Source organism: Rhipicephalus microplus, chromosome 2 (assembly GCF_043290135.1).
Source record: "Rhipicephalus microplus isolate Deutch F79 chromosome 2, USDA_Rmic, whole genome shotgun sequence".
Classification (NCBI taxonomy): Eukaryota; Metazoa; Arthropoda; class Arachnida; order Ixodida; family Ixodidae; genus Rhipicephalus; species Rhipicephalus microplus.
In genome coordinates, this window is record NC_134701.1 from 269,813,252 (window position 1) to 269,839,583 (window position 26,332).

At 47.1% G+C, this 26,332-nt stretch overlaps 1 protein-coding gene across 1 annotated transcript in view; it reads right to left on the reverse strand.

Moving 5' to 3' along the window:
* Positions 1–236: 236 nt before the first annotated feature.
* The window catches only part of LOC119169232 (uncharacterized), a 75,589-nt gene continuing 49,493 nt past the window's right edge, over positions 237–26,332 (reverse strand). The window contains exons 2-3 of the mRNA XM_075881490.1: positions 9,014–9,292; positions 237–3,709 (exon numbers count right to left, since the gene is read on the reverse strand). Of these exons, the coding sequence (XP_075737605.1) occupies positions 3,347–3,709; positions 9,014–9,292 (642 nt within the window). The 3' untranslated portion in view covers positions 237–3,346. The remainder of the gene's footprint in view (positions 3,710–9,013; positions 9,293–26,332) is intronic.

Genomic DNA, 26,332 nt, shown 5'->3' on the forward strand with positions numbered 1-26,332 from the left:
GTAGCTAATGGTGTGACATTTTGCCAGCCAACCAATTTCTAATGCAGAGGATTACGTAAACAATTGTGCAGAAAACATAGGCCGAGCAGTTTTTGTGTCGACAGTTTGCATCGACACTACTGTTCTATATACGCATCTTCAAGCATTTGTTTCGCTACCTCATTTTACCCTTGCGTGCGCAGTGAAATTCAACGCTCTCCCAGTCTAAAGAATCAAGATAAAGTATACAGACATCATTTTGGGGGGAAACAAGATTTTATTACCTCTGTATTGTCAGCCACATGACAGTATTCCACACACGGCTTACACTTTTCTTAGAATGTAAGCGAAAATGGAGTATATCATCTCTCACTATACAACAAACAGCCGCTGCGAATGACCCTTGATAATATTTGCGTGGGCATTTCTATACAAAGTAAGCATGGAAACAGCTATCGTGTCACTTAACCTACGCGTCTGTAACGACAACTTAAAATCATTTCGATTGGAACTGCTGACATACATCGCAAGTAACAGATAGAACACATAAAAATATGGTGATAGTCTATATACAGTAGATTTCAGGGCAACTTCAAGTTGCTTCAAGTTTAGGTGTGCGTGTAGGAAGACAAGACGGAAGCCTATGCGCTATATCGCGGCCCGACTTTATTCCGCATCATAATATCTGGCTCGCAATTAACTCTGCGAATCCTGGAACATCTGAAATCACGCAAGCATCTTCAATGTGTTTTGCTTGCATTGAGATTAAACAAAGAAAAACTCGAGCACCTTTATACACTTAGGCGAAACAAGGTGGCGACTCGTAGTTTATGAAACGTATACTGGGGTGATAGCGTGTACAACATGCTTTTCGAGACCTGCTTTTCGACTCATGCTGTGTGGCATGAGGCGCCACCTTGAAACACACACAGGTATATTAGGCGTAAACAGAAGTGACTCCCTTAAAGCGGATCTGTACATACTGCACCGGAGCACACCATTCTTACAACACAGCAGTGTCGTTCATGATCGCTTGGGCTGCATGTGCCCGCATGGTTTCTTCCAGGGAACAACGAAAGCGCAACGTATATCATTCATTAAAAACGTTTCTTGAGAATTCCCTTCTATGCCCCGGCGCTGTCAAGTCATGTGAGTTACAGAGAAGTAAACAGGAATGAGCGCAGAAGTTTGATGTACAATTGTCGACACTCCATCTGCCCCGGTCATGCACGGGGAGAAAATATGCAAGGTCGACACTCCTTTCCTTCACTAAACCATTAAGTCATTACATCAGAAACAACTGCTATCCAATATCTCTCGACGTAACGCTACAATACTGTGCCGGCTGTGGACTGGGGTAGCGTTTACTAAGTCATTCAGCCATCGCATTGGCATGGCAGATTCATCCATGTGTGAAAGCTGCAACTGTATAGAGACTATTGAACATCTCTTGTGCCACTGTGCCCAATTTGATGAAGATCGCCGGACTCTCCAGTGTGCCTTGAATAGACTCGATGACGGGCCATATAATGAAGCAAAGCTCTTAGTAGCCTGGTCGCGCAGCACATCAGCACAGAAAGCCACACGAGCCCTCCTGAGATACTTGACAGAAACTTCATTGAGGGACAGCCTGTGAAACTCGGCATTGTGTGTGTGATGTGACATGTGTATGTCCTCTTTCTCTTTTTTACTCCCCTCTCCCCCTTCCCATGTGTAGGGCAGCAAACTGGACGCATAGTCTAGTTAACCTCCCTACCTTTTCTACATTTCTTCTCTCTCTCTCTCTCTCTAAACCATTAAGGATTGCAGTAAAACATGTGACCCTTAGCTTCTGTCGCGACCTTGCGCATGAAGGAGAACTTAGCGCCATTCCTGAGTAAACGTATGGGTGGTTTTCAAAATCAGTGCAAATGACGACAGCACCCCGTGAACGATTAGCTGGAATAGCAACTTTTATATACACTTACGTGACCTCCGTTGCTCTCGGTATGACAGATCGATGCGTCTTAAGAGATGCTTCCAGGGTGCCCAACGTATGCCGCGGTTTCACGTATTCTGTCTCCAGCTCAATGTCTTTCGCATGTTAATCACGGAGCTGGGGCGTAGGCATCGTCGTGCCAGCGGGTCATTGGGATTCGAGTCCACGTCCTTTGAAAGAAGCAACAAGTCTCGTTCGCAGCCTACGAACTGAATCATGCAGTATTCTTCCCTTCACCTTACCTCCCTTTTCATTTTTGTTTTTACTAGCAAACAAATCCCGAAGCCTATTCAAGCGCCAAGGCGTCAAAGCGCTAGATTGCAACACGGTTGTTCACCGCGCATCACGTGAAGGTAAGCCGCTACGGTTGTTGCTACATCATTTTTGAGCGTGTGCGTCCGCCCCCACACGTAGTATGGGCACATAAGTAATGCGTTCTTAATCGCAGGCGAGAAGACCAAGGCTTTGAAACATAGAGATATGAATTAATGCGCCGGTTCTGAACCACGCGACACCATCAGGTTTTCTGAAGAGACTTCCATTTGGTTGTCCCCTAATTATGTTCTCAGAGCAACTTTTTATACCTCCAGTCTCTAGAACTAAATGCTCTTCAGCCAAGCATTAGTTATTTGTAGTTTATCGGCTGCCGTTGACTGCATCAATTTAGTTAACGCTACTCACACTCACGAAGCTACGAAATGAACAACATTATTGCACATTCCAAAGAACGGTGTACTGGACTGCTGGCCATCTTAATACATTCACAGACCATCGCCAGTGTTTGAGTACTCTATCAGGCATACTTCTATTTAGCCGCACAACGGTTTTTATGCAAACGAAAAGACACCAGTGCTGCCAATGGTGTCTTCATCCTTCTAGCTTTCTATTTTGCACCACAGTTTTGAGCCAAGACACCCACGTGAAAAGTCATATTGTGCGAGAAGACAGGTCATTTACACTCAAAGCCGTCAATTTCGCAAATATAATGACGGTTCAATCGATAAACGCCTATGTAATCGCACTCGCCATCGCCATTAGCCTGCTCAGGCCTCCAACGAGCGGACGGACTATCAAAGCCATCATAACTGCGCTATAGTTCCCAAAACGAGTACAGTAGGAAGAGGCCCTGCTCAAAGCCGCCCAAGCGCCTTTATCACTGAAGAGCATTCATACACCCGTAAACAATCTTCAAACTGGAGCCACGGAAAGCATGACTTCAGTCAAACAAAGCTCGCCCAACAACACTATACATCCTTGTCACAAAGAGTGATTTGTCGCCACGGCACAAGGACCCAGTCGCCTTTTGCTTTCACGTTCCGTTTTTAACACGGGCGAAAAACATCAACAAGGGCATGGAAGGCCTCCCCTGCCGGACAACCGATACGGTCATCAGAAGAAGAAGCCCGCCATCTCGCCGGTCTCAGGAAGAGGCGACTCTGCCGACTCCTCTCCGCTCCGGGAGGTCGCGAAGTCAAAGGGCGGCAGCTGGTCGTCCTCGAGTGGAGAAGGCTGCATCGTCGGCGTCGCTTCGTCCTTGACACCGCCGCCGATAGACGAGCCTTCGATCTCGTTCTCACTGCTCTCTCGCGGCTGTGACCGCCAAGTGGGCCTCGACGACTTTTGCTTCTTCGCGTATTTCTGGGCGCCCTGCGACTTGCTCTCGTAGATGCTCTCGTACGGCTTCACGAGTGGCTTGCCGTAGCGGCTGCTGCTGCCCCCTTCGGCGTTCAGTCGGCTCGCGTAGTCCAGCACCTGCAAAATTTGGAAGATTGTTGCACGCTGTCGTCAAAAGTCACAGAACATTCACGGCTTTTTTTTTTTAGCGCTGTCATGTTCACTTTGCCTGCAGTTTATGATTTCCCGTTAGTATAACTTGCCCCGCCCACCGACACAGCGAAAAGCAGTGAGCTGCTTGTTCGAATTCATAGAATAAATCGATTTTCTCTGCGAACTCTAATGATACATTTAAAAACGTGTGTTGTGTTCAAGAGTGTTCCTTCCTTCTCATGTGTGTTGCTGGTGGTGATCGTTTTTTTTTTGTTTTTTTTTTTCAAACTATCGTGGCTCTTGATTCGTCACATAGGACAACGGTTGCCAGACCTGTATTTTTTTTTCTATTCGTTTACAAATATTCCTGCTCACATTCCTATATAGCCTTCCTTGCAAAATATATGGCGGCTGATCACTTTGCTTTCAAATAAAGAGCTGACTCCCTCTCTTTCTCGGCTCTATCTTTCGGTCAGTTTTTCTTTCCCTTATAGGACTGTCGAAGCAAACAAACAATGAAAATGATGCCTGAACTACTGTATAAATATAATTGCTTGCAACATTGAAGCAGTATTTATGTGTGTCTTTTTTCTCGCAAGGGCTTGTACCGACTATATATACCTACAGTCGGAGACTGCGAAAGTGATTCAACCTTCTGGCGTGCACACGTGAAGGTTATTGCTGGAGTTTTATGTGCCAAAACAACAATATGGTGACGAGGCACGTCACAGAGTGGCTCCCCCGGTTAATCGCGACCACCTGGGATAGTTTAACGCGTATAGCTACGTCTTGAACATACTCAAACCATTTAGTTTCATCGATATAAACCCCCGTGGAAAATTCCGTTATCTCGCACCAATTACGGCACCCAAAGGCTTAGCCACATGCTAGCTACCATAATCAACTCATATGAGCAGCAAGACATAAGAATTGACAAATTAAACACTATCGATGTGCAAACACTATTCATGTAGATTTGTATTGTTTTCATAGGTCACTCTGTGTTGCTTTGCATCATTTTTTGTGTTCCTTTATTTTTTATTTCTTTTGTGTAACCTCATTGTGTACCTTTCTTGTGTACAAAAGCGATTATACACACTCTGCGATATACTGTGTTCATGTGTTTATGAAATATTCCTTTTTGTTTGTATACCTTGGCCTCTCATTTACTTTGCCTGTTGCTTGTATTATTACTTGTTTTATTTAATTTTTTTATTATTCTTGTATTTTGCTTTTACCCTGTCATTGCTGACGTAGGATGGACTGTTCTTAGTCAAACTGCAATAACTGCAGCTTTTTTGCCGCCCCCCCCCCCTTTTTCGCCATTGTATTTGTTTTGGTGAAAGTAGAATAAATGAATAAAATGAAAATAATCACACGGCTGCTATTTGAACTTCGCAGTCATCGAAATACTGTACTACCGCGTCCGGGAATCAAACCCGCACCCACTCAGTAGAGCGACGGCTTACGTGTTCAGCTACTATGCCGGGTACGCAATTGAAGGTGACCTACACACAATTGTCTTACATTTCATCTTCTGCAAGGTATTACAGCCTTCAAAATTGTCGCTTTCCTCATTTCTGCGCTTCAATTGGTTGCGACGATGTTCAGGTGCCTCAGATTGCCACGCTAGAGCGCGTTACCAAACACCGAACAAATCGATGGCTATTGGTCCTCGTCGTTAATCGATCACACACCGACAAAATTGGCGATGCCTCCCAAACAACCCTTAATCAGGGCTGTTGTTCATTCAAACAAATTACGGATAGAGTGGCTCTATAGGAGGAGCGACCACGTGGCATTTCACGTCATCGCCGCCGTATACCGCAGTAAGACGAATCGACGTAAACACCGCCGGGAACAATAACGAATCGGGCGCGCTACAAGGCCGACTCGATATCGCAGCTCTCAAAGCTCGCATTAATGATACGTTCGGCTTCATGCGAGCGCCTGCCTGTCAGTGGGGGAAGGCCGGACGACCAGGAAACAGGTGCGGCTGACTGCGTGCGTGAGTCGGGGTGGCGCTAAGTGCTACAAGCCTTGTGTAACGTGCACCACGTGATCAAAGGGTTCCGGTATGGCACACGACTGTGCAGAAGCCGAAAAAAACAAGAGCTTGATTGATAGTGCGCAATTATATCCCGGAACGCGCAAACCAGAAGCGCCATTGTTTAAAATCTCCGGCAACGATATCATTACGACCGTTCAGAGTGATTCGCCGAAGCGACGTTCGGCGCGCTTTCGAGCGTGTTATTATCAATGAGAAAATTGCGCTAAAAGCAGTCGCGGTCGCGGTGTTTACTGCATCCAAGAGAGCACTTATGTGTGTGGAAAGCGCCCGTCATGAATCTTAGTATTATGTAACGGGCTACCAGCTTCCAATATAGCACCGACGCTATCGGCCTACTGTTCGTTTTGTGTGTGGCGTGTCTTACTGCTAGCTTTTAGCTCAACTTCACAGAAGGCGTACGCGCGCAAACATTTGTGCATTTTGTTTACAGCATCCAGCTTTCCCGCTGTGTGTTTTGCGTAAAATATTTGTCTTCATTTTTTTCTAAACAATGAAGAAAATACTCATCTCTGACGATGATGGTGGTGGTGTTTATTGGCGCCGGGATCAAATGTTCGACATGTGGGGTTTTACGTCCCAAACCAACCGTATATATGATTATGAGAGACGTCGTAGAGGAGGGTCCGCGAATTTCGATCACCCAAGGTTCTTTAACGTGCGCCCGAATCACCGGGATAAAATGTGGCCAAACATAGACATGACTACCCACCTCCGTCATACGCAGTTGAAAAAGGCAAATTAGTTCTACACATATGCGTAATCTGGATTATAGTTAATGCGAAAAAATTGGAACTTGTCTGGGGATGCCTAATAGAAAGCGAAAACTCATACAGCTTCCCCTACCTTGGGTATTTACATGAAAGCAAAGGATTACGATAGCCCCGCCGCGGTGGTCTAGTGGCTAAGGTACTCGGCTGCTGACCCGCAGGGCGCGGGTTCGAATCCCGGCTGCGGCGGCTGCATTTCCGATGGAGGCGGAAATGTTGTAGGCCCGTGTGCTCAGATTTGGGTGCACGTTAAAGAACCCCAGGTGGTCAAAATTTTCGGAGCCCTCCACTACGGCGTCTCTCATAATCATATCGTGGTTTTGGGACGTTAAACCCCACAAATCAATCAAAGGATTACGATAGTCGAAGAGGGATACAGTGTACCACTAAAGCGTCTATAGTTGATCGAAACTAGGTTAGGCTTCTCCGTAGGCACTTGCTTACTTCCGGTGAATTCAAAATGTTCTTTTCATGACACCTGCGAAAGAACGTCGAATCTATATCACTATACCAAAATGTTCTTTTCATGATAGCTGTGAAGGAACGTCCAGCTTATATCACTATAAGCACTACAGTTTCAGTTCTTTTAACGCGATAGCGTGAGAAAGCCCACCTCATAGAAACTATGATGTAGTCGTCGGTGTCGTTTGTTGTGAAAAGAAAAACCGTTGGTTTTGAGGGAAAAGTCAAACGAACGTATGTCTTCTACTACCTTTATTTTCGGCACGACCACGTCTTTAGCAAACTTGACACCATGTGCTAGCACTATGTTATATTTCACTTAACTTATTTGGTTATTTCACAACTGCCTACGAATGTTGCAAAAGGAGAATATCTTTCATCGACGAAATTCATATTCTGGCGTCATCTTCAATTTCGTAGTCACAATTCTTCCTCGTTGTAATTCAGTCGTAACACTACCAATACGCCCTCCGTGCGACGCATAAAGAACTCGCCTGAGATCTTTCTCTTGACTGTCCTCATGAACAAATCAGTTCAGTGATCCAATAACTAGCCGCACAAGAGTTGATTGATTTGTGGGGTTTAACGTCCCAAAACCACTATATGATTATGAGAGACGCCGTAGTGGAGGGCTCCGGAAATTTCGACCACCTGGGGTTCTTTAACGTGCGCGCAAATCTGAGCACACGGGCCTACAACATTTCCGCCTCCATCGGAAATGCAGCCGCCGCAGCCGGGAATCGAGCCCGCGACCTGCGGGTCAGCAGCCGAGTACCTTAGCCACTAGACCACCGCGACGGGGCAGCCGCACAAGAGTATACCTTCGGATACACTTCGTGGATACCTCGCTTTTCAACGTCAGTACAGATTTTAAAAAATCTCAGCATATACACGGAGTGAATGATGATGAGTGGGGCGAAGCATCCATCCATCTGTCCGTGTTTCCACTCATTCGTGCGCCCGGATGAAGGGACAGACGGACGGACGGACGGAAAGACAGGCGGACGGACAGACGGACGGATGGATGGATGGAAGAATGAACGGATGGACACACGGACGCACGGACGGACGATTCGCCCCACTCATCATCATTCACTCATGAATGTGCTGTAAAAAACACTAACGCTATCTAGTGTTATATTATTTTTATGGACATAAACACACAACGAACTAGAGGTGGCTACATACTACCACAGAGGAGGGAACGACTCACGGCCTAAAGAGCTTCGCCCCTAGAAGAGAAAGTGACTGCCACAAGACGAAGTCACAAAGGAAAGCGTTTTTAGTTACTTTTGCGCCGAATCTATTAGTAATAATGAGTCCGTGCGCTTCGAGTTGTCAGTGAAGTTTCCATCACGCAGTCAATCGCTAGCTTCCCGGTTAGCACGATTTGCAGAGCAACCGTCCCGGAAAGGCGTTGGTCCCGGGTGCAATCCCGGGATCAGGACGAACTTTGTGGCTACTAAAGGGAGCTTTTCTTTATGAGAAATCCGTATGAATTTGCTTGTTGCTTCGTGCTACGGACGACTGGTTCTCGTTTCTTTTTCTTAACCATCCCGCCACCTTGCAGTATGATAGAGAGTTGGGCCACCTATTTGGGATTCATCGTGAACTTGTTTACAGCGCAACGCGATGTAAACAAGTTGACATTCAACCTAGCGGTATTCCGTCGAGTCGGTTTGCAACACATTGCGCAGCGTCTCACCTCTCCAGTGACATGACGCCCCGCCGCGGTGGTCTAGTGGCTAAAGTACTCGGCTGCTGACCCGCAGGTCGCGGGATCGAATCCCGGCTGCGGCGGCTGCATTTCCGATGGAGGCGGAAATGTTGTAGGCCCGTGTGCTCAGATTTGGGTGCACGTTGAAAAACCCCAGGCGGTCGAAATTTTCGGAGCCCTCCACTACGGCGTCTCTCGTAATCATATCATGGTTTCGGGACGTTAAACCCCACATATCAACCAAATCCAGTGACATGACAGATCTCGCATACCTTCACTTTACCCACGGTGGTGGCGAGCGGGCCACCGAAGTTGAGGCTGCTGCCGTAGTCAAGAGGGTGCCCCACGAAGTCTCCGCCGGGAGACTGCAAGTTCGGCACCTCGACGAAGCTCTCGGTTTGGCGGCTGGGCGCGGGCTCCACGCGGAACCACGCCGGAGGTCGGACACTGCGGAACGCCGAGTACGGGCTCGGCCGCCTCACCGGCGGCGGCGGGGGCGGCAGCGGGACGGCCGCTAACGTGACGAGCGCCAGGCAGGTAGCGAGGGCCACCTGCGGCGGCGAAGACGGCAAAGTCGGCGGTCAAACTTTGTTTTTGCGTGTCCGTGGTGAGATTTTATTTATTTATTTTATTTTGTAATGCCCCTAAAGTCTCCTGAAATGGATATTATACATTGGGAAACGAACACATAAAGCAAATTGATGTTTTGTACGAAACTTGACGCAAGATTGCAGAAAGTAACAAGATTGAGCTAAATACGAAAATGAGACAGGATACAAAAATACTTTGAGCAAGTGCATATTACAGGAGAGAAATAGAAAATTGTGTAAGAAAACATGGATTGCGGAAGCTATAACAAATACAGCATACAAGAAAAAGAAGTAAACAAATTCTTGATTGGGAGTTGCACAAATTTTCGATGGACAAATAAATAATATGACTAAGCTCTTACACTGGCCACGTAAATCGTTGAATGATCACAAAACGAGAAATATACACTAAATGTATGAAGAAACGTTACATTATTTATAATATTAACTCAGAAATAAAGCGGCAGTTTTGCTCGGAAGAGATTTACTCAGAATGGCAATGTGGAATGGCTGGTTATTCCGTGAAACTTTTGTTCCAAGGCTTGCCACTGCACCACAAGGTTCATTCACTGGTGGCGAACATATAAGCTCCCTCCCACCATTCTCTTTCTCCTGTCATACACCTGAGCCCCGCCGCGGTGGTCTATAGTGGCTAAGGTACTCGGATGCTGACCCGCAGGTCGCGGGATCAAATCCCGGCTGCGGCAGCTGCATTTCCGATGGAGGCGGAAATGTTGTAGGCCCTTGTGCTCAGATTTGGGTGCATGTTAAAGAACCCCAGATGGTCTAAATTTCCGGAGCCCTCCACTACGGCGTCTCTCATATTCATATGGCGGTTTTGCGACGTTAGACCCCACATATCAATCAATCATACACCTGACACGCACACACACCTTGCAAAAGCGTAAGAAAAAATTTTTGCGCAGAAGGCTTACATCTAGAAAGGTACATGCGCAATCTACATTCATCGGCAAATGAAGTACGAACAAGCCAGGTCAAAGCAAACGCGTTTTTTCGCATCTGATTTACCTGGAGCATATCTACAATGTCAGCATTCTTTCTAGTTCATCTTTTAAGACAGTTATTGACTGCGATAGCTGTTTTACTCTGTAAATTCTGTTTAGCGTTCTATTTGTCCGTGACAGCGCAAGTTATCATAGCTGACCAGTTCGCGACAATGAAGAAGGAGAGAATTGGAAGGGGGGACAGCGCCAGAAACAATAAGCCGTGTCGCAGAATCAATTTCATGTTTTAATGCGTCTTCAATATGCGCTGAGACATCTACGAACACCCAAAAACGAGTGGTCCTTTCACTCACTTCTAGTCAACTGCAAACGAAAGGCATTTTGTCAATACTACAGTACAACAGCCACGTCAACTTCGTTGCTCTAAAACAAAAAAAAAATGGAAAAGCTAAAACATATCAGGGATCTAATCACTTTCCCACCATCGTTTACCCGACGTCACCAGTCATGCACGACACGTCCAACTTCATTTGTGGTCATATTCTACGCGAATAACCCTCCTCGATCTTTAGTTTCTTGTTTATATCATAATATGTCAGTATATACGGCCTTGTGAGTAAGTGAAATGAAAGCCATGTACGAGTCACGCTTAATTAAACCGCGCACATAATTACCCTGGACGCAAATCGATTTTGCCACGCATATGCTGTAGTCTATCAACATTCCCTGCCTGGCACCCGAAATAGTCAATCTGATCCAGTAACTGTTTATTTACTATTTCCTAATACTGTTTTCTATTAGCCTCTTTCAGTTCGTCTTGCCGTTTATTCATTAGTTCTTCAGCCTTTCCGTCCTTGCTGCGCATATCTCTGTAATTATTGAATATATGTCTACGATGATGACTTTCTTGTTTTGTGCTTTGGCTTTTATGGATCATTTCATCATTCCAGAAAAATGCCATTAGTGCTACACAATCAGGTTATTTTTCTGCGCTAACGCCATTGTCGACCCTGACATAGAGAAATACTGGCACAACCTTCAGAGAAAAAAAAACAAAAAAAGAAAACCGCTGAACAGACTGCCTGAAAGGTCTTTTACAACTCCGGCGCAACAGTGAAATCGTTAGAGCACGCGCTCAAACACAGACAGTTGGCCTGATTCCGGAGGTCAGATTATCAACCTGTACGTCGTTACTGCCGCAAAACAAATATCCCCCGAACGAGGCCAGCTTGTCATCGCAATTAGCGCTCGAGGTGAACTCCGTAAGCGTGACACAAGCTTCATTACGCCAGACAAATAATTAGCGAATCTGCATACAGCAGTTATATATATACGCCAAGGATACTCAGCAGCATGGCGCGTTCCGTAATTCTCGCGCAAGAGAACGCCAAACATGATGAACACGTCTCATACGTCACAAGTTTGTTGAACTTGCGCTGAATATTTATTTCTTTCGTCCTTGCAGCCACTCAGTGAAGCTAAGCCGAGGTATCTTGCTTAGACGTGGATAACTGGGTGGCGCGGAATGAAGAGGGTTTAGACTCAGTCGATACCGACGTTATCACGAAAGCACAGCGCCTCCTGCCCTTCGAGCTACACGCTCGGTCGTCGGGAGCGGCGTTCTTATTAGAGAGTTTTAGTACTGCGGAATGGTGCTACATACGCATCACGCAAGCGCCTTGCGTTACTTGGCGTCGTTTGCCACTAATCGGCTTTTAGTACGCCGTAGTACACGCGTACGTAACGAGCGTGAAGCGTGTTGCGTCATCTGGTAGAACAAAATAGAAGCACGTGTTGTTGACAGCCAATGTGAGCCAATCCAAGTGTTATAGCCAGACTATGGCCATATTTTAAGCCACAGAGCTGGTCGGTGCTTGCCTTCGATGCCGCCATTTTGCAAAACGAAGTCTCGCGCTGTCGCGAACTTGTTCGAGAGCGGCGCGATCAGCTCATACGTACGCACGCACGCATCGCATGCGTGCGTACGTAGCGGCTGCGTACGTAACGCGATACGTGCGCTTTGCGGTCTGCGCATGCACACTACGCAGAACGTGGCGTCCTTACGTACGCAACGCCGCCACGTACGCAGCGTACGCAGTACTAAAACTCTCTATTGAGCATCGCTAGCGCTAATGCGCCACCATGCACTAACGTGTGCCCGCGCTTAGGCGTATAAAAGGAGAAACCAGTGAAAGCTGGTTTACCGTAACCACATACGCGAAGCACGTGCGTCAGACGTGCATAAGAGGAGAAAAATGAATATAAGTTATACTGTCTGGCGGGGGGGTGAGGGAAGACTCGACGCACGTGTAACCTTGAAAACGCTGCTTCCCGTTGCAAGTTCTCCGGAGATAGCACACCAGCTTAACGGCCGCATTCGCAAACGTACGTCAGTACGCAGTCGATTGTGCGAAGATGGGTAGCTATTTGTCCGAGGCGTACACCATCAATCGTCCCGATTGTATGTTCAGGCGTATAACTTCGCTCAAGTCGATCTCCATTCGCTATCGTTTACAACCGCGATCGGACGTATAGGAAAGCACTGATTACACGCTTCCAGAGTGGCCTGTAAGATGAAGAGTCTAGAAGCGAAAGGACCGTGCGAGACTTTCTCAGTGTCTTCGAGGAACTTGTTTGAAATGACACAACAAACACGACCGACGCGTCTGCACGTCAAGTTACTTCATCGGGCTGTTGAGCTTAAGGATGGGGGTGCGGCCTCTGGGGGCGCGTAATAAATATGACGAGAGTCTCTTTAACTCTTGCGAAACGAACGGACCGTGCCTCCTCTGAAGTTGTGCAAGCTGGAAAACCAGCTTAGCTGCAAAAGGAAGAGCCCCTTCAGTTTGGTCGTGCGCGCGTTACACCAGCAACAGCAAAAAGAACGCGACAAACACAATGCACTCTTACTACGCGCTCGGGTAGGGCGACCTCCCACGTTGCTGGATGTCCGCCAAGTTGCAGGCCTATCGTTGAATTTTCTTTTTTTTTCGTTTCTACCTGGTCAAAGTTACTTTGAAGTGGGAGTATTACATGATCACAACCTAGCACCTGCAGCTTCACCACTTCTTTTCATCTTTTATTTTTTTATTAACGTGCTGCGGATCACAATTCCATCTTACTGCTCTGTTCAACTGTTTTTATTACCTAACCGAAGGAGAAGCCCTGGGCCATTAATCATTGCAGTAAACTTACATTAAATGCATTCTTGCGTGCAAGCAGTCGCGGGGATCGTGCTGCATACAGGCAAGCACATGCAGCAATTGTCAGTACCGGCAAGCGGTTAGGCTTTTTTTTTTTTTTGCATATATGCTATGTGGCAGAAGAAAACTAGCAGGACAATTTTTCTCTTAGGTTTTTGCTGATACAACTTATCGTAGTGCGAGTTGGTAAAATCGTCATAAAAAAGTGCTCACAGGGTCGCTTTTTAACTCAAGGGTCACGTGATAAAAAATGAGGCAGAAATAATGTTAGGCCCCCTCAGCTTTTAGACCTATCGGGAAGAGCTACACACATGCAAACGATGACGACTAAGATTAGAAGCATCGCTAAGTAAAGTTTTCTTGTCGCCTCCGCCACCACCGTCGCCTCCACCACCGCCGCTGTCATCGTCGTCGTCGTCGTCGTCGTCGTTGTTGTTGTTGTTGTTGTTGTTGTTGTTGTTGTTGTTGTTGTTGTTGTTGTTGTTGTTGTCGTCGTCGTCGTCGTCGTTTTTGTTGTTGTTGTTGTTGTTGTTGTTGTTGTTGTTGTTGTCGTCGTCGTTGTTGTTGTTGTTGTTGTCGTCGTCGTCGTCGTCGTCGTCGTCGTCGTCGTTGTTGTTGTTGTTGTTGTTGTTGTTGTTGTTGTTGTTGTTGTTGTTGTTGTTGTTGTTGTTGTTGTTGTTGTTGTTGTTGTTGTTGTTGTTGTTGTTGTTGTCGTCGTCGTCGTCGCCGCCGTCACCGTCATACACCAATAAAGAAAACAACCGCTACATCCGCAAAGCGAAGTGAATGATGTTGAAGGAGCTTTCACGGAGGTGCACGGGACGTTTCTTGGCGAGACCATTTGTGTAGCCTAGGCTTGTTAACGAGCCAGCGCATTATGTAAACGTCGCAGGCAGCATTGTTCCGCGGCCGCCACTGCACATTGTTGGCCACGTTGATTGGCACGTTAACCACCTGCCCTTTTTATGCCATACTGGCCGTTGTCGTGAGTTCATTGGCTAACGCTCATAAACTGCAGACGTGCAGCTAGGAGGAGTTCTTCAACGGGGATGAGAGCAGGCCGGCGAGGAGGCTTAGGAGAATATGGGTACCCGTGCGGAACGCTCATCGTAGAAACTTGCCTCGCGCTGCCGTGCCTACGACGCGACGAGAACGAAGTGCACGTAGTCGCGAAAAGACGAGCGCACGGGCCACCAAAAACCGACGCCTTGGATGGTGGTACCTCATCTATTGAGCACTGTTGGAATCATTGGAAAGGTGACCGAGCGTCAACCTTGAACGACGACGCAAAATCACTGCTGCTGTACACGTCGTCGGCCGGCGGACAGGGCGCAAGCATTAGAAACAAGCTCTCAAAAAATATATTAGTCGCTTTTTACACTTTGCATGTATCTATGCTCCAGTCGTCCAAAGCGTGAAATAGCGAAGTCTTACTGGGAAACAAATCACGCCAGCCGTATCGCCACACGCTTCCCATTATTAGCTACGGCTGCACCCGCTGTTCTATAGCTTGGCTGATAAAGCATTGTGCTGCTGCCCCGCCGCGGTGGTCTGCTGGCTAAGGTACTCGGCTGCTGACACGCAGGTTGCGAGATTAAATCCCAGCTGCGGCGGCTGAATTTTCAATGGAGGCGGAAATGCTTTAGGCCCGTGTGCTCAGATTTGGGTGCACGTTAGAGAACCCCAGGTGGTCAAAATTTCCGGAGCCCTCCACTACGGCGTTTCCCATAATCATATGGTGATTTTGGGGCGTTAAACATCGCATATTGAAGTATTGTGTTGCTTAGCTTGAGGACGTCGGTTCAGTTCCAGGCCTCCACGAGCGAATTTTGACGCAGGCGAGATGTAAATGCCCAGCGACGTATACCCGTATACATAGCTGCGCATTTAAGAAACCCACGTGGTCACAATTAGTTAGCTATCCAACAACAGTGCCGCGTGCCTTTTATATTAGCGAAACTTCAACACATTTCCCGCAGAAGCCGTGCATTTCCTTCTAGATACTGCAAAGTGACGTTTCCGTGCATCCCCCTGCGCCCTTGTGCAGCACTGGGTGCGGATATCGACAGGAAAGCAAGCGAGAATGACGCGGTTGCCTCCGCGTTGCACCTCTGCTTCACCCTTCAACGCGCGTGCATTGCGGGAGCTCCTTACGACACTGCAGCATTCGAACTTCACCAGCGGAGAGGGTATGCGCCTGAGTGTAAATGTGCATTCTTATTCTCCTCGGATCACGTCACGAAGTCCCGCGCCGCTGGGCTGCCTTGAAGCCTCCCACAACAGCGTCGGCGCGCATTATATATGCAGAGACACGATCGCCGGCTAGCTGGCATGACGTGGCGCATCGATGAAGACCGCGAAAATCGACGCCCGCCGGTGACCGAGATACGCGGCGGCCGGCTTGCCGCGTATGGCACGGTCAAGCGGCACTTAATCGACGCCGCTTCAATTAGTGGGAGCACGCGCTAAGCAGGTTAGGCGCACGTTGTGGCGAGTTAGGCACGCTTCCGTCCTCAGTGCGGGTGGGTGGGTGTTTTTTTTTTTTTTTTTCGGCGGTGATCGTGTGTCGAGCGAAGAAGCGCGGAAGCGACTGCGCACACGCGCGGCATACGAACGATGAACGGAGTGGCTCGCGCATGTTCGCTGCTTTGTCGTGACGTTCTCCCGTAAGAATAAGGCCACAGAGCTTACACGTTCTCGAGGAAGCGGTAGTTTGCAGAAAGGCATTCAATGTGTATTCTAAGCGAACTAACGGTTGCCGAATTACCGCGAGCTTGTGTAACGGGTATTACTGTCGTTCGAATAAACAGAAAGGAAGAGAAAAACAAGCGCTTGTCCTCTATTCATTTGTGTTTATTCGTCCGCTTTAACGGCATTTATAGCATGCATATCCAACTAGCCCAACTTTCGATTCTGTTGTATAATGGACTGATCAGAGCTTTTCACGCGGTAATGCTACAAGGACAGCACTGAGACCGTATCCACATAACATTACTTTCGAAACTGCTGTTTCCCGTTGGCCAACAGGATTCCCTAATAATATGCAGTGCATCGTGTTTGGTTGAAATAGTCTCTTGCGAAAATATTCAGCTTAAGACATTTTTTGGGCCCCGCCGCAGTGGTCTAGTGGCTAAGGTACTCGGCTGCTGACCCGCAGGGCGCGGGTTCGAATCCCGGCTGCGGCGGCTGCATTTCCGATAGAGGCGCAAATGTTGTAGGCCCGTGTGCTCATATTTGGGTGCACGTTAAAGAACCCCAGGTGGTCTAAATTTCCGGAGCCCTCCACTACGGCGTCTCTCATAATCATATAGTGGTTTTGGGACGTTAAACCCCACATATTAATCAAGACATTTTTTGGGAATACGGCCCCTGATTCACCTGCGAATGAGACGTTTTACTTGGTTTTACAATGCATTCGTAAGGCGACTCGTACTGTACATTTCTTCAGTGCAGTGGTGCTTGTGGAAGCATCAGCGCACACAATGACATCAACGGAGAAGTAATAGGTATTGCGTAATGTAGTGAATACAAAAGTCTCAGAAGCAGTTATACATTTACACAGTAGAATACGCGCTGCTGTGTGCACCCCATAGTTCTATGGTAATCTTCTTTTAGGAAGTATTCGCCGTGACTAGTTCAGCATGCATTTCAGTATTCACATTGAACGTACACTGCTTAAAGGCGCGAAAATCTTCGAAAACGCCACATATAGAACGAGCTGCTACTATTGCAAAAGATGTTTAAGACAGCGCACCTTTCTTCCTGGAACATTTATGAAGCAGAGCACAATGATGATGAAAATTTCATTACAGAGCATCGCGTATTTGACAGCGTACGTGGTGTGTACATGTATTACAGGAAATTATTTGTAGCTCTGTCGTAATGATACTCAGTGCACTCCAAGTCGGGAGACGAGAAAACGTATACTGGGGCAGTGTTTAGTACCATTGCGACTGAATTGTTCCAACTAGTCATAATCAACACTTTCTGTACAGTTAGACAACTTATTCAATTGATGAAGCTTATATTGTCAATAGTAGCGAATAATATAATCACAGATGGTGTTCTGCGTCCCAAAACCAGGACATCATTATTATAGAAGCTATAGTAGAGAGCTCTGAAAATTTTGACTATCTGGTGTTTTTTCAAGGTGCACTTACATCGCACAAATTCATAGGGCTTCTAGCTCTTCGCCTTCAGCAACCGTCGCGGCTGGAATCGAACCTGTGACCTTCCGGTCAGCAGCCGAGCACTGGAACCATTACACCACCGTGGCGGACAGAGTAGTTGCGAAGGATACACGAATCTCTTATCGATGAAAGATTCACTATTCTATAGCGATGACGGAATCTATTTCTGACCCGCTTGCAAAAGCATGGACGTTGACCAAGCTATCATCATCGTGTTGTATAATGCTGTGTTTATACAGTTCGAGCTTTGTTACCAATGTTACCGGCAAGCCTTCACTACTGATAAGCCCCGCCACGGTGGTCTAGTGGCTAAGGTACTCGGCTGCTGACCCGCGGGATGGAATCCCGGCTGTGGCGGCTGCATTTCCGATGGAGGCGGAAATGTTGTAGGCCCGTGTACTCAGATTTGGGTGCACGTTAAAGAACCCCAGGTGGTCGAAATTTCCGGAGCCCTCCACCGTCTCTCATAATCAAATGGTGGTTTTGGGACGTTAAACCCCGCAAATCAATCAATTCAATACTGATAAAAAAAAGATGCCGCAGAGTCTCACGAAAGACTAGAAAGTCGAACCATAGTACTTCTAGAAGGAGGAAATCAAGAATAGTAAGGAGAACCACGAGTACCCCAAGTAGTATTGTAACACGTACCGCGAGCCCATAACACTGTTCAAAAACACCACTCCCCGTTAAAACAGTGCATCGGAAATCACACGTCACTAAACTAACCGAAAAAGTACTTAACACAAGTAATGCTGAAGACACTCGACAATCGGTCGACGAGTGCGGCATAGTTGCGAGAAGGACGACATTTCATTTGTAAACACCGATGCAGCTGTCCGCTAGAGTACCGGCTGACGAATCGTGCGGCCAATGCCGCCTGACAGCAAATGCGACGTGAAGCTCGTCGTAGTAAAATTGGTAGGCGGCTACATCGGCGCAAGCACGTGCAAGAAGAGATCGTGATCTCGCCCACGAGCGATGCGGTGGAGCCGGTCTGCAAACACTCGGCGAATACTGTGCAGTGCTAGCGAAGCAGAAAACACCCCGTCCTGTTTTCTGCAGTTGAAGGAGTTTCTCCGTACGACCTGTCACGTACTTCTTCACCGCAACCTGTCTTGTCACTGCCGGGTGCGTTTCTCTGAACCGCAACGTGCGTTTTCACTGTTGACCCTGTTCAAACACAAATAGTCAAGCTCTATATGTTACTTTTCTTAGTAGTTATCAATCACTGTTTCAGGCGCAAATCTGACTGTTCTACTCGTGCGTGTACCGACGTATAATCGTATACATACCTCTAACTAGATATTGACGTCATTCCCCTAGTGCCTGAAGTGATTTTATACAATGAAATTGCATCGGTCTCTTTTACAGTTCTTGATTATTTTACTTTGTCATTTATGATAGCTTTAATAACGGATTTTCTCTGTTAGCAAAAAGTAACGTATAGGCCGGCTTCATCAAAATACCCTCTTTTTTATACGCTCCCACCCAGGGGACGTGTTTCTCGCATCTCAACAATGCAATTTGTGTATCCGGGCACTAAAAAGGGCTCTCAAACATCTACTCGAAGAGTATCTGTTCAAATAAAAAAAAATTTGTGAAAAGCATACCACTTAACTTTTTATTTTTACTTCCGTCGCACGAAAGGTAGTAGTCATCATTACTATAAGCGACTGAAGAAGAGATAATTATTTTAATGGGAATTTAAGAATTTATACGTCAGAAGGCCAGAAAAAGCTTGATGCTTGTCGGTGCTGCTGCATTTCCCATACGGACAGGAGAATCAACATGACTAACGAATAAGAAAAGCTTCGGTTAGGTCATGCCTATCATTTATCGAGCATTCTGCGAGTATGCTGCACTGCTCGTTAGAGATCTATCATGCTATCCTGGAACGTGACGCATCGACGTCGTTCCCATGCTGTACTCTCCTCCTCCAGGAACAAGGAGAAGCACTGCACAGATGGACGGCGTGTCTGTGACAGGCAACATGCGTGCCTCCAATCGCCGTGGCTCACTATACGGTATTTAGAGGACGCGCCGTTCCGCGTCGCATACGGCTTCAGACGTCGCCTTGACCGGCCGACGCACGAACGCGATCGGCCGTCCCGCCGATGCGGGTTGAGGACGTCTCGGGAGAGCGGGCGAAGCACAACCCGAAGGGACGGAAACCGACGCTCGTGCCGATATATTTAACCGTCCGCGCCTCGTTCAGTCCGGCAGTCTATACGCGGAGACGATCGCGGCGGACGACCAACCGCGCGTCACGACTCAAAGCGAGGTTGCGCTTGCGCTCTCGGTGTTTTTGATGCTGTGCCACGCGAAACGATGAAAACAAACAACCACGTGCAGAAAAACAATGCGACTGAATGCGTGCGCAGGTGCGGACTTTTTTTTTTTTTGTCGTCGTGTTCGACTGTACATCTGCAAGAACGACGATGCGACGCGTTACCCTGAACTACTTTCCTAAGCGCAATGATGTATGGTATTTATTTTTCTCAGTTTCATTTGTTATTTTTTTCTTTGTCTAACAAGCGGTGCCTCGCGACGTCCTTTTTTCTCTTCGCTAACAAGTGGTGCTGAGCGACGGCTCGTGTCGTGACGCAGAATCAGCATACGATAAAGGCGTTGAACAACGTTGTGGCGTGTGGAATTCGGGCTTGAGCAAGTCGGTGAGACGTGCTGTTACAATAAGTGTGGCGCAAAAAAAAAAAGAGGGGGGAGGGGGAGGATAGAGGAAACAAACGCAGAGAGGACTAACGCTAACAATCATAGCTTCATTCCCTTAAGGAGAACCACTTTCCCATAACCACATTTGTCACATCACAAGAATTCTCACAGTAAGGGTTGTCAAAATAGCAAGCATGAATTCATGAGCGACATTCAGAAGACGAGACAGAACAAAACAGTCGTTTGGGTGCACGTTAAAGAACCCCAGGTGGTCAAAATTTCCGGAGCCCTCCACTACGGCGTCTCTCATAATCAAATGGTGGTTTTGGGACGTTAAACCCCACGAATCAATCAAACAAAACAGTCAGACCTGGCACCTGGTCATGCACCTATGCTGCTGCTTTTTTTGCCGGTTAATTTTTATGGTCACTAAACATACAAAAGCGGCATATAGTGGGATTGCGGCTGTGTCTGCAGGAAGAACCTCAGAATATAACTATTATCTTTTGTTGGTTAAGGGCAACCGATTACTATCCGAAAAGCGCACTAAACTTTCATCATCAAGTTTCTTACGTCTTTACACATCACCGTCTTGGCGTGCTCCACAGCATACGGCCCGATTTGCATTCATACACTTGGTCTATTTACGCTTAACCTTTCCTTCGACTTTGCAGTTACATACAGGCAGGCCTCGGCGCCGGAGCAGTTGCACCCCAACTACGCTAACGCGAATCCAGAGAGAATCCCAGACCATGCGACTCCGCTACGTATCGGACATAACTTGTGTAGGACCAGGCTCGCGGTCGTCGAACCATAGTTCACGAACGCCGGCCCGCCGCAAGTATACGACGGATGATCACGTCGCAATATAGATCTATTTCTCTGACGCGGCCTCCTCGGCGTACGATACGCTGTCGCGTTGAACGATTAAGTTTCGGCACGTAACCACATCTTGAACTTCGAGGAGAAAATAGCGGACCGGAAGAAGGCGCGATAAGGAAGCGATGGCCGACGGTTTCCCGAGAGTCTACACCGATACTCGCTTCTATTTGTTTTTCACGCTTCGCGTCGCACAAACGTGTGCGGATTAGGTGAGTGGAGCTGTGCGGCAATTTCTACGGCGCAGGTCACACCGCGTTATCGACACACGTCCATGCGTGCTCCTTTGGTCCAAGAAAAAAAAAGCAACATATTGACATACGAGAAGAACGTTGCTTACAGCTCTGAGCACTGCCACAGCTTTTTTTTTTTATTTTATTATCATCAAAGAAAGAACCGATCTACACACCATGCCGCCAAGGGCAAAGCAAAAGAAACCTGACCTCGTGACACTCCCTCTGCTGGCCTCCGCATGCCGAGATGTTTCGATAACGCATGGAGGATAAGAAGGGGGTGCAAGATGTCGAAGCAACATAAGGTACAAGCAGTCACGTTCAGCTATCTTAACACTTTTCAGTGTCGGTTGCGAAATTTCTGGAGAAGGCGGCGTGAAGCGAAACGAGGGACATAGATGCAGACAACGTTGGCCACTCTCTCACAAATGAATGCTTTATTGCACTGACAAAAATGCCAAAGGCGTGTTGTACTTGCCAGATAAGCTGGGCAAATAATACAGCACGATACTCAAGAATATGTTTTTTTTATATTTTAGGTGCGTTTGCCGTTATATAAGTTCTTGCCACTACAATAAAAGAATTCTTGGTAATCAGAGCATCTGTTGCCACAATGTCTGTCCCTTCTCAGCTACGCGCAAGTAATTCGAACACCTTATTGTACGAACTCCTCTGTCTGGCAACTTTAATACTGCGTAGGCGTCACGAAGGGAAACGAAGTGCAGGTTAGCAAGCCGAATGTGCATCTGGTTAACTTCCCTGCCTTTCTTTGCATCTCTCTCTCTCTCCCTCTCTCTCTAAATGACGATCAATCAGATCCAAAAAGGAAGGGGGGGTAGTATTAAGAGGGAAATATACACACGCTTATGTTGAAATAATTGTGAATAATATCATTCACGATACTATACAACTACGTGCGATGTAGGCTTGTGGTGACGAGGGGTCCTTGAATCTCGTTGGCTTCAGCGACGTACCTTGTAAGAGATTTTTTTTTATTACGAACAGTAAAGTAGATCGTTTCTCAGTCGATGCTTGGAATTCAAGATCTATGCGTCTCGTTGGTACCGAAATACAAATTGATCATTTGGACGCTCTGGCACTTTTCAGGTCTTCTTTTCTCTTTCTAATGGAGGTCTTTTATCATCAGTTAAATTTTCGTATACTGTCAAAATAAGAATGTGTTGTCAGTGCACACTAAAATCTCATATAACTGTGCTGCATCTTACGGACTTCACGACACATAATATTGCTGGTGGCGACACGTACTACCAAGAAAAACAGCGCGAAGTCTTGACACACCACAAGACGCAGTATAAGAACGACAACAGCGCTGCTTTTCAATATTACTACCATGAACCAACTATAGTCCAAGCCAGAAGTCTCAACCGGTTTTCAATATACATTTGAGTCATTATACACTTCAGGATGTGATCGATACCGTCGTCACTGCATGCTATCCGGTTTCGATTTCGTTGCGGGAAAAAAACAGTAAAACCTATGAATAAGCACCGAACATTAGCCTATAACGCGCGAGAGTAGAGGGGTTTTTACCGGTGACGTGTCTCAGAACGTCTCCAACGTTCTGAGAAATCACTACTGTGCGTCGAGACGTGCGCATAGCAGTACGGCAGGGTGAAGGAGCAAGGAAAGCGCAGACTTGACCTCTCTTTATCCAGGTCATCGCTCAAAAAACCAATCACGAGAACTGCAAAAAAAATGTAGCTCGAAGAAAACCCAGGACACCTTGCTATCGGCCATGGAACGTACTGCTCTTTATAAGGAAAACTTCTTGCACCTATCGTAATAGATATTTCTAAGCGCCAAGATCCTTTCCTGAAGCGTACCCCAGTCGGAGATAAAATGAGTCACCTATTTACAATATGAGTAACGTGCTTGATTGTAGGCATCATAAATCTAATAAACACCTGAAACAAGACATATAAAGCATATCTATAGGGCTGCGAACACCCTACATTGTGCGTTCCTGCTACCGCATTTTCACACATTCTTTGTGCTGTTACATCAACAGTTAAGAGTTATGTATAGTGATACCAACATCAAACGATCGAATATCTAATACCCTTGCTCTGCTCCGCCGCGGTGGTCTAGTGGCTAAGGTACTCGGCTGCTGACCAGCAGGTCGCGGGATAGAATCCCAGCTGCGGCGGCTGTATTTCCGATGGAGGCGGAAATGTTGTAGGCCTGTGTGCTCAGACTTGGGTACACGTTAAAGAACGCCAGGTGGTCGAAAATTCCAGCGCCCTCCACTACCGCGTCTCTCATAATCACATGGTGGTATCGGGACGGTAAACCCCACATATCAATCAATCAATACCCCTTGCTCTGAAAAATTTTCGCTGTGAGGAAGTTGTTTTAATGCCATGTTCCCGTATCTGTTTCCTATTTTCTAGATGAAAAGAGGTTTAGAAAAAGATAATCAGTAGCTGCAGACACCAAAGAACCGCAACGGTTATCGTAGCAACCGTAGCGAGTATGAATATTTTCATTCTTATCTCACGTATGTATACAACATCATCGACTCGCGTAAATTGTGTAACCAAAGCTTCTTCAATAAGGAGCCACTAATCAGCAAAACGACTCTTTCCTTAACGATCCGGACGTCGCGCATTGTTACCATAGTCTTATATACATACACGATCGCTATACAGCTCGTTCTCACCGCCTTCGAATACCCCAGTTCATTTGCCCCGCCACGGTGGTGTAGTGGCTAAGGTACTCGGCTGCTGACCGCAGGTCGCGGGATCGAATCCCGGCTGCGGCGACTGCATTTCCGATGGAGGCGGAAATGTTGTAGGCCCGTGTGCTCAGATTTGGGTGCACGTTAAAGAACCCCAGGTGGTCTAAATTTCCGGAGCCCTCCACTACAGCGTCTCATATGGTGGTTTTGGAACGTTAAACCCCACATATCATCATCATATCCAGTTCATTTCTCACGCTCAGGCGCGCCACCACAATTTTTTTTCGGGGGGTTCAACCACCCTTTATTCACATTCGTACGTGCGTTTGTCCTGGTGCGGGTTATGTACAATCCTGCGAAATTGAAAAGTTTTGCTGAGGTTGTTTTAACCTCCTCCCTCTTGCTGCGCCAATGCTTGCGCGATACTTTAGCCAACTCATTGAGGATGTAAATTCGAATATACAATAGAGAAGGATGAGGGAAAGAAGCCCGCAACACGGCTTCGAACTGGCTATCTCTCTACTCGCGGTCTAGTTAAATATATCGAATATACATCGCTGTGCCCTCAAGGCTTATACGTTCACTTATCTCAATCACGATGACAGGACAGCGGACGCATAAAGACATAACGAGGCCACTACCTACAAATTGTAACTCTGTTTGCATCGAATTTTTCACTTTGTATGTAGCATTGTGGAATTGGTCTGTACTTTTTAGTTTCAGTGTATTTAAATGTGATCTTCTTTATCTTGTCTTCAGAAAATGTACTAGGGATTCTAATGCATGCAAGTTGCCTCATTCCGTTTGTTTTGCATTGCGATCATGTCATACGATTCATATCTGTGGCTGTGCTTCGAGTGTGTCCATGCATGGCGACGATATCCTAGTCGGGCGTTCGTTTTCGCCTTTTTGCTCCAGCGTCACGACAATCACGTAATGTCCCAATACAATAAAATAAAACACCTGCTGCTTGACAACAAATAAACTGGGGGGGGGGGGGGGGTGGAATGGTTTCTAAATGAAAAGAAGAGAAAAGTGAGCCCCGTAACTGTGTCTCAGGGGGAGGACACCTAAACAGTAGCTCACGAGGGGTGGGGGGTAAAGTGGGGATTAAAAGGATAGAATTGAAGGGTAACGAGATAGGAAGAGAGGAAGGAGAGAGCGAGGCCCAGGGACAGCAAACGACGGAAGTAAGGAGAAGATAGGAAAGATGGAAACGGTCGCAGGAGTCTGAGGACGGGGCACCACTCGGCGAGAGCTCTTGTCGGCGTCAGGAGATGCCGTAGGGCGAGTCCAGTCGGCGAGAGTTACGCTGTCGTCGGAAATCGGCGTCAGGAGATGGCGTAGGGCCAGCCCATAGTCGGCCAGAGGTACGATGTCGTCGGAGATCGCGAGGGCACAACCGGTCGGCACGGAATCCAGCGAGCAAGTCCCCAAATAAGCTAAACACTGCGTCAGTCGGCCTCGGTGGCACAATTGGTACGGTGCTCGGCAGCCAACCCAAAAGTCGCTGGTTTTGATGCCGGCCGCAGCGGTTGCGTTTCGATGGAGGTCTGAATGATAGAGACCGGTGTACTGTGCAACGTCAGTGCACCTTAAACAACGCCACGCAGTCGACATTTCCGCAGCCCTACTCTTCAATGTGCCTCATAACCGTATCACGGTTTTGGCACGTAAAGCCCCAAATGTTATTGTTGAACACTGTTGGAATTCGTACGTAACGCAGGCCCCACAGCTGCCTTATGATGCGCACACCAATTAGTATGCCTTCAGGCAAGTCTAGCAGGGTCCCTTATGGATTCTCCTGGGAGCGCTCAAAGGCGAAAGCCATCTTTTTTTTTGTTGTTGTTGTTCTGTCAACGTAATGACAATAAAGCTATTTCGATACAATAAAGCGATTTCAATCAATAAATCGATGGAAGCGTTCGCTCCCGCCACCTCCGAACCCTTCTACGCCTAACGTGATTTTGGGCAGCCTCCGTGATACCCACACATTTGGCCAAACGAAACGTCGTGAGATCACGTCGCGATGACGTCACAAATTTCAACGACCTCTGACGTCACCACTTTATTATTTATTTATCTTCTTGCATCTCTCGTGTTGATGCCTCCGACTGTTAATTTTCGCGTTTGCTGAGGCACCTGGTGCTTTCACCTTACGAG